Source organism: Mytilus californianus, unplaced genomic scaffold (assembly GCF_021869535.1).
Source record: "Mytilus californianus isolate M0D057914Y unplaced genomic scaffold, xbMytCali1.0.p SCAF_1, whole genome shotgun sequence".
Lineage (NCBI taxonomy): Eukaryota > Metazoa > Mollusca > Bivalvia > Mytilida > Mytilidae > Mytilus > Mytilus californianus.
Genome location: NW_026262581.1, coordinates 90,854,405 through 90,870,212, shown reverse-complemented (window position 1 = coordinate 90,870,212; position 15,808 = coordinate 90,854,405). Strand labels below are relative to the sequence as shown.

Sequence of the window (15,808 nt, the reverse complement as noted above, 5' to 3'; positions counted from 1 at the left end):
TGGCTTTTAAAAATCGTCTGCATAAAAATGTTGCTGTGAAAACACAGTGCAGCATCAAAAAGATGTACTTACGAATATCCCTTTGTCTACTACAGTTTTAATATACAATTTTATAACCAGGTAAATAAGATGTATATGTTACCGAAATGTAATGAAATTTCCTTTCAAATCATTTGAAAAATTGTTTAATATCACTTTATTGAGGCCTTCATCTGTCCAAGAAAAAAAATCAATTTTCTTAACTGTAAACAATCGACAGATCGAGGACAATCAATGACAAAAGCAAATATATAAAATGCTTTAATGCAATAACAAATATAGCATTTTAATATCAAATCAAGTCGGAACTTATAAATACATTGTAGTACAACATGAGCTCAGTGCTCAGAGCATGTAAAACCAACTATTTGATAAATGCAACATTCCCAGTGTAACACAAAAACGAAAACCTTTAGACTTCACTTACAAATTACATAAAATCACTCTCTCAAAAAAGTTGATTCTACAAAATATTTAGGCCCAACTCTTCAATCAAACTTAAAATGGGATAAATATATTGATAACATGACATTAAAAGCAAACCAGTCTCTTGGATTTATTTGCAGAAACCTTAAAATAGCCTCACCTAAAGTTAAACAAATGTTAAAGCTCATGCTGCGATGATGCATTTAAAGCTCTTGTCCGACCAAAATTAGAGCACTGCTCAACCATTTATATAACGTCCTTTCTATGTTATTTGAAATTTTTAACATATATATATTTGAAGTTCAAATTGACAAGTAATGGAGAAAAGATCGTCAAATTTATTTATACTTGGTCTAAACAAATTGTGGTCAATAATTTATACATTTATCCTAAGACAGTGTAACCGCACGGAAACTAGTCGCAAGATTTCCAGTTCTTTGATCCGACTTATTTCCAGTAGAAAGTGTGTCAAAATTAAATTTTCCAATAAAGAAAGTAATTTTTTATAAAACGAAAAGACAATCAAGTTATTTTCTATTCATTATATATCTTAAATGTTTAAATCATGTTTGAGTTTTAATTCACATGATTACGTTATTAAATTTACATGTATGACGTTATCGTGACAATATCATGCTGTTTCCCTTTGATCTTTTTGGTATTAAGAAGGACTGGAGACCATGTGAGCGTGCTATATCCTGTAATGTTTTGATGTGCTTAGATTTTTCCGTCAAAGCTTACTGCGTCTTTTTACTACATGTATTTCCAATTAATTTTCGATTTTCTTATGTCATAAAAATGCCGTCATATATGCTTTTTATAAAAGGTTCTAAAATGCCTTTGTAAAGCTCAATCCTTTATGGAAAAAAAAATATGCTAAATGCTGACATTTGAACAACCTAAATCTGTATTTTTCTGTACTGGTATATCATCTTTGAATGGAAGATTTAACATATTGCATAAACATCCATATTAAAATGGAATTATCATTTCTTTATATTATCTAAGTAATTTAATGTATACATGATACATTATATATGATATATATTTCCAAGAAATTGATCCAAACTATAGCAGACACTATGAATAGTAATGAAATAAACAGAAGTACTTGAATGGCAGATTTACCAGAGTGATGAATTAACCACACTTTGCGAGTTACAAAGTATCAGCACTGATTCCCCAAATACATCTCTAACTCGCACATGGGGAGCAAATGTTTCACTCACTTTTTTTGTGCTAGCCTGTCATGCATTTTTGTAACCCAAAAATTACTTGTTTAGTAGTAAGATACACCCTGGGTGATAGGCTAGTTCTAATTTCTAACCCTGAATTATCCTTCAACACCCCAAGCTTGTCAACAAGCAAGTTTGTCTACCATGTTTATATAGGCTGGTAGGCACAAATCAATAGATTTCATGTCTTTTCCTTTCAATTTGATTATTGTCATGATTGTGTGGAACTGTGAATTTGTTAATTTTATGAATCAATTTACTTATCATATACCAGGTTTGTTTTTTCAGATGAGACATCTTTAAAACGAAATAGCGGGTGACATCCATGTGACAGATGATGTATTATTTATATTTCTCATCTGTGTTTACCATACTGTTGATTATCTTACCAAAGGACTTCACATGTTATCCTGGAGAGGAAAGATATGATATGGGTAGATTAGAAGGAGATGTACAAAACTGGGCTCAACTGATAGAAAACTACATTTTGCAGGTAAAATCGATACCATAATGTATACTGATGAAATGTGAAATTATACATTACCAATAACATCTAATCAACACATACATATACATGTACATGTATAGTCAGTAAATATGCATTATTAGAATATAAATTTCACATTAATAGGCATGACACAAATACCGGTAGCTATGTACAATGTATCTCTTTTAGAAAAGGTTAAATTTTGTATATATATATTTTATGATCAGCTAATTAGTACCAAAAGACAAAATTATACTTATACAAAGTTTGAACTGGCCATACAAGAGTGATAACATTCTTTTCTGTTAGTTTTAAATCATTACTTTTGTAGAAGATGAATAAAGATTATCAAAAAAATAATTGTATGCATTCATTCTTTAACTCATGGGAAAAATTAGCATTAGAATTCTCCAGAATGTTCTATTTTACTTGATTTACAGCTAGCTAATGATGGGATCTGTAGAGATTTCTCCCAGGGTTACTTGGATAATGCTACATACACCTTTGAACAGAAAAATGGAAAAGAAATTGTCAAACAAGTGAAAGAAAAGCTGAGTGATTACTTCAATAAAAAGGAAAGAGCTGCACAGGTATTGTTATTGCATTTTGTTTTTTTGAAAACAATTACCGGGAATCCTCTTCACTCTTAAAGTGAAACTACCTGCACAGTCATTCACATTATACTGTATATGTAGGCTTTCCATAGTAATAATCAGATCAGGTTTTATATCAAACCTATGAAAATAATGCAGCTTTGCTAAAAAAGTATATTTGCAATCATTTGTTTAGTATTCATCAAGCAAGATAAAAGTTAACATGTATGAATAAAATATTTTTCGTATTCATTCTTTGATCTTACTATGATACATATGTTCACATCAGTTTGATATTTTTCACAGCTTCCTTTTTATACGACCGCAAAAAATTTTTGCGGTCGTATATTGGTATGACGTTGGCGTTGTCGTCGTCGTCGTCCGAAGACACATTGGTTTTTGCACTCTAACTTTAGTTTAAGTGAATGGATCTCTTTGAAATTTTACCATAAGGTTAAATACCACAAAAGGAAGGTTGGGATTGATTTTGGGGGTTATGGTACCAACAGTTAAGGAATTAGGGGCCAAAAAGGGGCCAAAAATAAGCATTTTCTAGTTTCCAGACAATAACTGTGGAACGGTGTATGGATCTCTCTGAAATTATACTACAAGTTTCCATACCACAAAGGGATGGTTAGGATTTGCTTTGGGCGGTTATGGCTCAAACCGTTTAGGAATTATGGGCAAAAAAGGGGGAAAAACAAGGTTGTCCTGGTTAATGGATAAATACTTTAGTACAAAGCAGTGTAAGGGAGATAAATCAAATACATCATTGAAATTATCTCCCTTACACTGCTTTTAAATTATGTATAAAGTAATGGTTAATGAACAATTAAGATAATTTAAAACAGTGTAAGGGAGGTAATCCAAATACAACTTTTTGGTTACTTCCCTTACACCATGTTACACTGCTTTTAAATTATGTTTAAAGAAATGCATATTTATAATGGAAGGCCAGTAAAAATATCTGCAAATGTTGCATCTTTTTTTTTTACAAAAAAATCCATATGAAAGATTTGACACTATATTTAAAATTCTATTATAAAATAGATTAAGTTAGCACTATGGTAAATTTAAATGGGTAATTATGGTTGCAAACTCCATTGGAAATTTGAATTGAGATTATGACCATATCTTGAGGGAAAGAATTTTTTGGGGGAAAAAAGGGGGGGGGGGGGGGTAAAAAGAAATTGTGGGGGGTCAAATTTTTTCTCATTTCAGATTTCAGAATTTAAAAAGAATTATTCTTCAAATATTATTTTTTTTTTCAAATTTCAAATATTGAAAAATTTCAAGAAGTAATCTTTAATTGCACAGTATGGCGCATTAGATTTGTATAATCTTTGACCACATTTATTATTTGTTATGCCGAATCTAACCGTGTATTTATATTTTTAATTTTGGGTCCCGTTTTTTAAATTGGTCTACATTAAGGTCCAAAGGGTCCAAAATTAAACTTAGTTTGATTTTAACAAAAATTGAATTCTTGGGGTTCTTTGATATGCTGAATCTAAACATGTGTTTAGATTTTTGATTATGGGCCCAGTTTTCAAGTTGGTCCAAACTTGGGTCCAAAATTAAACTTTGTTTGATTTCAACAAAAATTGAATACAAGGGGTTCTTTGATATGCTGAATCTAAACATGTATTTAGATTTTAGATTTTTGGCCCAGTTTTCAAGTTGGTCCAAATTGGGGTCCAAAATTAAACTTTGTTTGATTTCAACAAAAATTGAATATATGGGGTTCTTTGATATGCTGAATCTAACCATGTATTTAGATTTTTTATTTGTGGGCCCCTCTATCAAATTGGTTCATATTGCGGTCAAAAGGGTCCAAAATTAAACTTTGTTTGATTTCATCAAAAATTGAATTATTGGGGTTCTTTGATATGCCAAATCTAACCGTGTTTTTAGATTTTTAATTTTGGGTACCGTTTTTTAAATTGGTCTACATTAAGGTCCAAAGGGTCCAAAATTAAACTTAGTTTGATTTTAACAAAAATTGAATTCTTGGGGTTCTTTGATATGCTGAATCTAAACATGTGTTTAGATTTTTGATTATGGGCCCAGTTTTCAAGTTGGTCCAAGTTGGGGTCCAAAATTAAACTTTTTTTGATTTCAACAAAAATTGAATATATGGGGTTCTTTGATATGCTGAATCTAACCATGTATTTAGATTTTTTATTTGTGGGCCCCGCTATCAAATTGGTTCATATTGAGGTCAAAAGGGTCCAAAATTAAACTTTGTTTGATTTCATCAAAAATTGAATTATTAGGGTTCTTTGATATTCCAAATCTAATTGTGTATTTAGATTTTTAATTTTGGGTACCGTTTTTTAAATTGGTCTACATTAAGGTCCAAAGTGTCCAGAATTAAACTTAGTTTGATTTTAACAAAAATTGAATTCTTGGGGTTCTTTGATATGCTGAATCTAAACATGTGTTTAGATTTTTGATTATGGGCCAATATTGTCCAAGTTGGGGTCCAAAATTAAATTTTTGTTTGATTTCAACAAATATTGAATATATGGGGTTCTTTGATATGCTGAATCTAAACATGTGTTTAGATTTTTGATTATGGGCCCAGTTTTCAAGTTGGTCCAAGTTTGGGTCCAAAATTAAACTTTTTTTGATTTCAACAAAAATTGAATATATGGGGTTCTTTGATATGCTGAATCTAACCATGCATTTAGATTTTTTATTTGTGGGCCCCGCTATCAAATTGGTTCATATTGAGGTCAAAATGGTCCAAAATTAAACTTTGTTTGATTTCATCAAAAATTGAATTATTGGGGTTCTTTGATATTCCAAATCTAACTGTGTATTTAGATTTTTAATTTTGGGTACCGTTTTTTAAATTGGTCTACATTAAGGTCCAAAGTGTCCAGAATTAAACTTAGTTTGATTTTAACAAAAATTGAATTCTTGGGGTTCTTTGATATGCTGAGTCTAAACATGTGTTTAGATTTTTGATTATGGGCCAATATTGTCCAAGTTGGGGTCCAAAATTAAATTTTTGTTTGATTTCAACAAATATTGAATATATGGGGTTCTTTGATATGCTGAATCTAAACATGTATTTAGATTTTTGGCCCAGTTTTCAAGTTGGTCCAAATTGGGGTCCAAAATTAAACTTTGTTTGATTTCAACAAAAATTGAATATATGGGGTTCTTTGATATGCTGAATCTAACCATGTATTTAGATTTTTTATTTGTGGGCCCCTCTATCAAATTGGTTCATATTGAGGTCAAAAGGGTCCAAAATTAAACTTTGTTTGATTTCATCAAAAATTGAATTATTAGGGTTCTTTGATATGCCAAATCTAACTGTGTTTTTAGATTTTTAATTTTGGGTTCCGTTTTTTAAATTGGTCTACATTAAGGTCCAAAGGGTCCAAAATTAAACTTAGTTTGATTTTAACAAAAATTGAATTTTTGGGGTTCTTTGATATGCTGAATCTAAACATGTGTTTAGATTTTTGATTATGGGCCCAGTTTTCAAGTTGGTCCAAGTTGGGGTCCAAAATTAAACTTTTTTTGATTTCAACAAAAATTGAATATATGGGGTTCTTTGATATGCTGAATCTAACCATGTATTTAGATTTTTTATTTGTGGGCCCCGCTATCAAATTGGTTCATATTGAGGTCAAAATGGTCCAAAATTAAACTTTGTTTGATTTCATCAAAAATTGAATTATTGGTGTTCTTTGATATTCCAAATCTAACTGTGTATTTAGATTTTTAATTTTGGGTACCGTTTTTTAAATTGGTCTACATTAAGGTCCAAAGTGTTCAGAATTAAACTTAGTTTGATTTTAACAAAAATTGAATTCTTGGGGTTCTTTGATATGCTGAATCTAAACATGTATTTAGATTTTAGATTTTTGGCCCAGTTTTCAAGTTGGTCCAAATTGGGGTCCAAAATTAAACTTTGTTTGATTTCAACAAAAATTGAATATATGGGGTTCTTTGATATGCTGAATCTAACCATGTATTTAGATTTTTTATTTGTGGGCCCCTCTATCAAATTGGTTCATATTGAGGTCAAAAGGGTCCAAAATTAAACTTTGTTTGATTTCATCAAAAATTGAATTATTAGGGTTCTTTGATATGCCAAATCTAACCATGTTTTTAGATTTTTAATTTTGGGTCCCGTTTTTTAAATTGGTCTACATTAAGGTCCAAAGGGTCCAAAATTAAACTTAGTTTGATTTTAACAAAAATTGAATTCTTGGGGTTCTTTGATATGCTGAATCTAAACATGTGTTTAGATTTTTGATTATGGGCCCAGTTTTCAAGTTGGTCCAAATTGGGGTCCAAAATTAAACTTTTTTTGATTTCAACAAAAATTGAATATATGGGGTTCTTTGATATGCTGAATCTAACCATGTATTTAGATTTTTTATTTGTGGGCCCCGCTATCAAATTGGTTCATATTGAGGTCAAAAGGGTCCAAAATTAAACTTTGTTTGATTTCATCAAAAATTGAATTATTAGGGTTCTTTGATATTCCAAATCTAATTGTGTATTTAGATTTTTAATTTTGGGTACCGTTTTTTAAATTGGTCTACATTAAGGTCCAAAGTGTCCAGAATTAAGCTTAGTTTGATTTTAACAAAAATTGAATTCTTGGGGTTCTTTGATATGCTGAATCTAAACATGTGTTTAGATTTTTGATTATGGGCCAATATTGTCCAAGTTGGGGTCCAAAATTAAATTTTTGTTTGATTTCAACAAATATTGAATATATGGGGTTCTTTGATATGCTGAATCTAAACATGTGTTTTGATTTTTGATTATGGGCCCAGTTTTCAAGTTGGTCCAAGTTGGGGTCCAAAATTAAACTTTTTTTGATTTCAACAAAAATTGAATATATGGGGTTCTTTGATATGCTGAATCTAACCATGTATTTAGATTTTTTTATTTGTGGGCCCCGCTATCAAATTGGTTCATATTGAGGTCAAAATGGTCCAAAATTAAACTTTGTTTGATTTCATCAAAAATTGAATTATTGGGGTTCTTTGATATTCCAAATCTAACTGTGTATTTAGATTTTTAATTTTGGGTACCGTTTTTTAAATTGGTCTACATTAAGGTCCAAAGTGTCCAGAATTAAACTTAGTTTGATTTTAACAAAAATTGAATTCTTGGGGTTCTTTGATATGCTGAATCTAAACATGTGTTTAGATTTTTGATTATGGGCCATTATTGTCCAAGTTGGGGTCCAAAATTAAATTTTTGTTTGATTTCAACAAATATTGAATATATGGGGTTCTTTGATATGCTGAATCTAAACATGTATTAAGATTTTAGATTTTTGGCCCAGTTTTCAAGTTGGTCCAAATTGGGGTCCAAAATTAAACTTTGTTTGATTTCAACAAAAATTGAATATATGGGGTTCTTTGATATGCTGAATCTAACCATGTATTTAGATTTTTTATTTGTGGGCCCCTCTATCAAATTGGTTCATATTGAGGTCAAAAGGGTCCAAAATTAAACTTTGTTTGATTTCATCAAAAATTGAATTATTAGGGTTCTTTGATATGCCAAATCTAACTGTGTTTTTAGATTTTTAATTTTTGGGTTCCGTTTTTTAAATTGGTCTACATTAAGGTCCAAAGGGTCCAAAATTAAACTTAGTTTGATTTTCACAAAAATTGAATTTTTGGGGTTCTTTGATATGCTGAATCTAAACATGTGTTTAGATTTTTGATTATGGGCCCAGTTTTCAAGTTGGTCCAAGTTGGGGTCCAAAATTAAACTTTTTTTGATTTCAACAAAAATTGAATATATGGGGTTCTTTGATATGCTGAATCTAACCATGTATTTAGATTTTTTATTTGTGGGCCCCGCTATCAAATTGGTTCATATTGAGGTCAAAATGGTCCAAAATTAAACTTTGTTTGATTTCATCAAAAATTGAATTATTGGGGTTCTTTGATATTCCAAATCTAACTGTGTATTTAGATTTTTAATTTTGGGTACCGTTTTTTAAATTGGTCTACATTAAGGTCCAAAGTGTCCAGAATTAAACTTAGTTTAATTTTAACAAAAATTGAATTCTTGGGGTTCTTTGATATGCTGAATCTAAACATGTGTTTAGATTTTTGATTATGGGCCAATATTGTCCAAGTTTGGGTCCAAAATTAAATTTTTGTTTGATTTCAACAAATATTGAATATATGGGGTTCTTTGATATGCTGAATCTAAACATGTATTTAGATTTTAGATTTTTGGCCCAGTTTTCAAGTTGGTCCAAATTGGGGTCCAAAATTAAACTTTGTTTGATTTCAACAAAAATTGAATATATGGGGTTCTTTGATATGCTGAATCTAACCATGTATTTGGATTTTTTATTTGTGGGCCCCTCTATCAAATTGGTTCATATTGAGGTCAAAAGGGTCCAAAATTAAACTTTGTTTGATTTCATCAAAAATTGAATTATTAGGGTTCTTTGATATGCCAAATCTAACTGTGTTTTTAGATTTTTAATTTTGGGTTCCGTTTTTTAAATTGGTCTACATTAAGGTCCAAAGGGTCCAAAATTAAACTTTGTTTGATTTCATCAAAAATTGAATTATTGGTGTTCTTTGATATTCCAAATCTAACTGTGTATTTAGATTTTTAATTTTGGGTACCGTTTTTTAAATTGGTCTACATTAAGGTCCAAAGTGTTCAGAATTAAACTTAGTTTGATTTTAACAAAAATTGAATTCTTGGGGTTCTTTGATATGCTGAATCTAAACATGTGTTTAGATTTTTGATTATGGGCCAATATTGTCCAAGTTGGGGTCCAAAATTAAATTTTTGTTTGATTTCAACAAATATTGAATATATGGGGTTCTTTGATATGCTGAATCTAACCATGTATTTTGATTTTAAACATTGGACCATAATAGGTAAATTAAAAAAATTCAAGTTCTTAGACCACATTCTTTCTGTGTCCGAAACCTATGCTGTGTCAAATATTTAATCACAATCCAAATTCAGAGCTGTATCAAGCTTGAATGTTGTGTCCATATCTTGCCCCAACTGTTCAGGGTTCGACCTCTGTGGTCGTATCAAGCTGCGCCCAGCGAAGCATTTTATTGTGGTTGAATTCGTAAATGAAATTATAACTTAAACAAAGACATGAATTATTTCCTGTATATTTTATTTTTTAGAGACTTGCAGTAGAAGTAGGAGAATTGTATGACACGTTTTTGTCAGAGAACAGAAGTTTACAATTGAAATCTTTGTCAGCATTAAATGAGACTTTCTATGTAGACTCTGATATCCCAGAAAAATTACCCAAAGATCGCAAGTTTATCCCGTAAGAATATTTCTACTGAAATAATAAAATTATTTATTCCTTAGTTTCATATCATAAAAGGGGCCTTGGTGACCAAGTAGTTTAATTATTCGAACTACTGCATCACTAGCCTGTCAACACTGAGAATGTGAATTTCGAATCCCTCACGTTACAGTTGAGCTCGACTCCAATCTTAATTGACTAGGATTGTCAGTTTTATTACCGAAGGTCGTGGTTCTCTCCGGGCAGTCTGGCTTCCTCCACCAACAAAAACTGACCGCCAGGAAATAGCAGAATAGTGCTCAAAGTGGTGTTAAACACCAATCAATCAATCATATGATATATTCCATAACTTTCTGTTAATAATTAGCGATGTATTATTGATTGAAGTTCATTGCACTATTCCATATAATAGATTTTATCTGTTTTTACATATACTGTAAATTCAGAAATTATTATGTGCACTTATAATTGTGATTTTTGAAGAATGGACAAAAATGCAAGATAGATTATTGTGTGATTTCAAGGAAAAGCTGCATACAGATATATGTATTAGATATCAGAATGTGAGTTCTTATTATTGCGATACTCACCCAGTCACATTAAAAGCATTAATAAAAAACTTTTAACAATTTCTGAATTAACTGGACACTGAAAGAAAATATGTAAAAAAATGATCAAAGTCAGCAATGAATATCATTAAAGAATAACTTTACATTATATCTTAGGTATTTCAAGCAAGAGGTCATCTGGAACCATTCTACAATCAAAATTGCTGATGAAGTACCCAGAGATGATAATATTGTTATAAACAATGTCTATTTTACTGCTGCATTGGAACAGATGTTTAAACAAAATCAGGCTGAAGATTCTTCTCTCAGGTAGTAAAATTATTAGTCAAACAGATGATGATTTTCATTAAATGGACACTGATTTTATTCTATTTAAATTTACCTGTGTACGTTGTTTATTTAACGCCATTTTGTCCCAGGTAAGAGTTGTCTTATTGACACTCTTCCAACATTTTTTTTTATTACTACCTGTAACGTCTATGTTATATAGGCACCTACGTTTTAATATTGTATTTATATTGTGTCATAGATCAAACTTATTCGTTCAGTGTATGTTTACTTGTTTTTGTTTAAATGTCTTTTTGATTGTTTTAAGCCATTTTAAGTGATATTTTATAGTGTGTCTTTTTATGTTGTAATGTTACACTACTGTCTCAGGTTAGGGGGAAGGTTGGCGCCTGTTAAAACATTTAAAGCCGCTGCATTTTTATGCACCTGTCCTAAGTCAGGAGCCTAATGAATAACTTTTTATACACTTGACTTGGATGGAGGGTTGTCTCATTGGCACCCATACCACATCTTCTTATTTATACTGATATCAGCTGATTTAAAAGTGATAGCATTCTAGAATATTTTAAGAATGTTTTTTAATGAAATTCAAAATAAGAACATTTTCAGAAATGGTGTCTTTTTTATACGCCCGTTTATGGGACGTATTATGGTATACTGTGTCTGTCTGTCCGTCTGTCCGTCCGTCGTCAACATGTCGGACATTAACTCAAAAATGCTTTAACCAATTTGCATAAAGCTTTGGTGAATTGTTTATATCTATTGACGTGAGCTGCCTTTTGTTTTTTATAAAATTTAGATTTTACGTTTCCGAGTTATGGGGTTTTATTCATTAAAAAAGGGGGATTTTTCAGTTTTCAGACAATAAGTCAAGAATGCTTTCACCAACTTGCAAGAAATTGTGGTGAATTGTTTATATCTATTGACATGAGCTCCCTTTCGATTTTTATAAATTTTAGATTTTACGTTTCCGAGTTACAGGGTTTTATTCATAAAAAAAGGGGGAATTTTCCAGTTTTCGGACAAAAACTCAAAAATGCTGTCAGCAATTCTTATGAAACTTTGGTGAATTGTTTGTATGTGTTGATGTAAGCTCCCTTTAGAATTTTATAAATTTTACAATTTACATTTCTGAGTTATGGGGTTTTATTCATTAAAAAAAGGGGTGATTTTCCAGTTTTCGGACAATAACTCAAAAATGCTGTCACCAATTCTCATGAAACTTTGGTGAATTGTTTATATCTATTGATGTAAGCTCCCTTATTACTTTCATAAATTTCTAATATGACATTGAGAATTAATTGAACTTTATTTGTTTAAAGTCTGACAACAGATTTACTAAGTATTGACAACAGCAAGAAATCTTTAATTGAATATAAATTCAATTCATATAACCAATTTCAAGATCTTTGTCTACATTTATTCAGAAACCTATAATATGTCAAATATTTAATTACAATCCAAATTCAGACCTGAATCAAGCTTGAATATTGTGTCCATTTTTGCCCAAACTGTTCAGGGTTGGAACTCTGCGGGCGTATCTTGCTGCGCTCAGCGAAGCAGTTTATTTTTAAAAGATAATGTAAAGTACATCAAAATTATTGAAAAATAAAGATAAGTTTGGAGAATGTTTTTTTTTTATGCCCCTGCCATAGCGGTGGGGGCATTAAGTTTTACCCTTGTCCGTCTGTACGTACGAACGTATGTACGTACGTCCCAAAATTGGTTTCCGTTCTCTAACTTGAGTTTGCCTCAACCAAATGTTATGAAACTTATACACAATGCTTATTACCACAAAACACAGATCAAGTTTGAATTTTGGTGGCGTCACTTTAATCGTTCTAGAGTTATGCCCCTTTATAAATGGAAAAATTGCAAAATTTTTAGTTTCCATTCTCTAACTTAAGTTTGCCTCAACCAAATGTTATTAAACTTATACACAATGCTTATTACCACAAAACACAGATCAAGTTTGAATTTTGGTGGCGTCACTTTAACCGTTCTAGAGTTATGCCCCTTTATAAATGGAAAAATTGCAAAATTTTTATTTTCTTCTGAATATCAAGTAATTTTTATACGACCGCAAAAAAATTTTGCGGTCGTATATTGGTATGATGTTGTCGTCGTCAGAAGACACATTGGTTTTAGCACTCTAATTTTAGTTTAAGTGAATGGATCTCTATGAAATTTTACCATAAGGTTCAATACCACAAAAGGAAGGTTGGGATTGATTTTGGGGGTTATGGTACCAACAGTTAAGGAATTAGGGGCCAAAAATAAGCATTTTTGTAACTTCCAGACATAACTTGTGTGTTAGTGTATGGATCTCTCTGACATTGTACCACAAGGTTCCATATCACAAAGGGAATGCTGGGATTGATTTTGGGGGTAATTGCCTCAAAATTTTAGGAATTAGGGGCAAAAAAAGGGGCAAAAAACAAGCATTTTTCTAGTTTCATGACTAACTTGTGTGTAAGTGTATGGATCTTTCTGAAATTGTACTACAAGGTTCCATATCACAAAGGGAAAGCTGGAATTGAGTTTGGGGGTAATTGCCCAAAACGTTTAGGAAAAAGGGGCCAAAAATAAGCATTTTTCTAGTTTCCAGACATAACTTGTGTGTTAGTGTATGGATCTCTCTGAAATTGTACTGCAAGGTACCATACCACAAAGGGAAGGCTGGGATTGATTTTGGGGGTAATTGCTTCAAAATTTTAGGAATTAGGGGCCAAAAAGGGGCAAAAAACAAGCATTTTTCTAGTTTCATGACAATAACTTGTGTGTAAATGTATGGATCTTTATGAAATTGTACTACAAGGTTCCATGTCACAAAGGGAAAGCTTGGTTTGAGTTTGGGGGTAATTGCCCAAAACGTTTAGGAATTTGGGGCCAAAAAGGGGCCTAAAAACAAGCATTTTTCTAGTTTCCAGACAATAACTTGTGTTCAAGTGTATGGATCTCTCTAAAATTGTACTGCAAGGTACCATACCACAAAGGGAAGGCTGGGATTGAGTTTGGGGGTGATGAATCATAAGGGGGTTCAAAAAATTTGGGGGAGGGATTTTTTTTTCCTTTTTTTTGTTTTTTTTTCTTTAAAATTTTCCATTTTAAATTGGTTATTTCTGATTTATATATAAAAGCAAATAATAATGATATGGTTTGAATAGGTAAATTAAAAGGTTTTAAGTTCTTAGACCACATTCATTCTGTGTCAGAAACCTATGCTGTGTCAAATATTTAATCACAATCCAAATTCAGTGCTGTATCAAGCTTGAATGTTGTGTCCATACTTGCCCCAACTGTTCAGGGTTCGACCTCTGCGGTGTATCAAGCTGCGCCCAGCGGAGCATTTTATTAAAATTGGAGTTATCTTTCTTTGTCCATGATTATAGTTGAATCAACTACAATCAATGCTTTATACAATGCAATGTTTAATTTTGACTTCCACTGATAAAATACAGATCAAGTTGAATTTGGGTAGTGTCACTTTAACCATTATTGAGTTATGCCCCTGTATAAATCGAAAGATTGCAAAGTTTTTAGTTTCCATTCTGTAACTTAAGTTTGCTCCAACCAAACATTATGAAACCTATACACAATATTCATTACCACAAAACTAAGATCAAGTACAAATTTTTTGTTTCCGTTATCTAACTTTAGTTTGCCTCAACCAAATGTTATGAAACTTATACACAATGCTTATTACTACATAATACAGATTAAGTACGAAATTTGGTGGCGACACTTTTACCATTCTTGAGTTATGTCCCTTTATAAACATAAAAATTGCTGAATTTTTAATTTCCGTTCTCTAACTTTAGTTTGTCTCAACCAAATGTTATAAAACTTATGCACAACCGTTCTAGAGTTATGTGAGTTTACAAATAGAAAAATTGCTGAATTTTTAGTTTCTGTTCTCTACTTAAGTTAGCCTCAACCAAGTGTTATGAGACTTACACACAATGCTTATTACCACAAAACTCAGATCAAGTTCAAATTTGGGTAGCGTCACTTTTACCGTTCTTTAGTTATGTCCCTTTATAACTATATGATATGCAAGTGGTGGCATCATCTGTATCCACATGTGGACACTTTCCACATTTATAGATACAAGCTCTTGAAAAAAAAGAACTTTATTTGGGAAAAAAAGATGTCTCTAACTTTTTCTTACAAAATGTATTTGGAAAAAATTACGAATAAAAAGAAGTATGAAAAATATTTAAGAAATAACAAGAATACCAAAATTTGTTACCAGGCTTGAATTTTAGATTAAAGTCTTTGAAGAATATTGAGAAATATAGAGTTGTAAATTCTTTAAATGCATTAAAAAAAATATAAGGAACAAACTAGAGCGGCTAAAAAATATTAGGATTAATGTTGTAAGCATGAGAAGCAAACACAATGAATTTACATTTTTCATGCTTACGAGTTGAAGCAGAGCTATTTTAACTTAATTTTCTGGCAAAAAATATAGTTATTAAATTATTTAAGTATGATGAGTGGACTAGTGTCTGCTTGAAATTATGATTAACTGATGTAATCCCTTAGTGAGAAAACACAATATACTGCCAATTTGGCAGCTGTTCTCTTGTGTTTTTTTCTGCATAATAAAGAGATATCAGAGTTGAGATTGTAACCTATGTAAGTATAGGAAAATATTTCATGATGATAACCTTCTATAATTTATAAAATATTTATATTAAAAGATGGCAGTACTTTGGATCAACAGCAGGCATTGTAAGAATTTATCCAGGAAGAGAATGGTCTACAAATTTTGCTGGATTTTACAATGATTATGATCCTAGAGTTAGACCTTGGTATATTGCTGCTACAAGTGGACCAAAAGATGTTGTCATTATCTTAGATTGTAGGTAAGA

At 31.1% G+C, this 15,808-nt stretch overlaps 1 protein-coding gene across 1 annotated transcript in view; it reads left to right on the top strand.

Annotated features, from left to right (window-relative positions):
* Window positions 1-28: 28 nt before the first annotated feature.
* The window catches only part of LOC127725864 (voltage-dependent calcium channel subunit alpha-2/delta-2-like), a 40,124-nt gene continuing 24,344 nt past the window's right edge, over window positions 29-15,808 (top strand). The window contains exons 1-6 of the mRNA XM_052233204.1: window positions 29-120; window positions 1,989-2,193; window positions 2,628-2,777; window positions 9,944-10,092; window positions 10,800-10,952; window positions 15,638-15,802. Of these exons, the coding sequence (XP_052089164.1) occupies window positions 2,035-2,193; window positions 2,628-2,777; window positions 9,944-10,092; window positions 10,800-10,952; window positions 15,638-15,802 (776 nt within the window). The 5' untranslated portion in view covers window positions 29-120; window positions 1,989-2,034. The remainder of the gene's footprint in view (window positions 121-1,988; window positions 2,194-2,627; window positions 2,778-9,943; window positions 10,093-10,799; window positions 10,953-15,637; window positions 15,803-15,808) is intronic.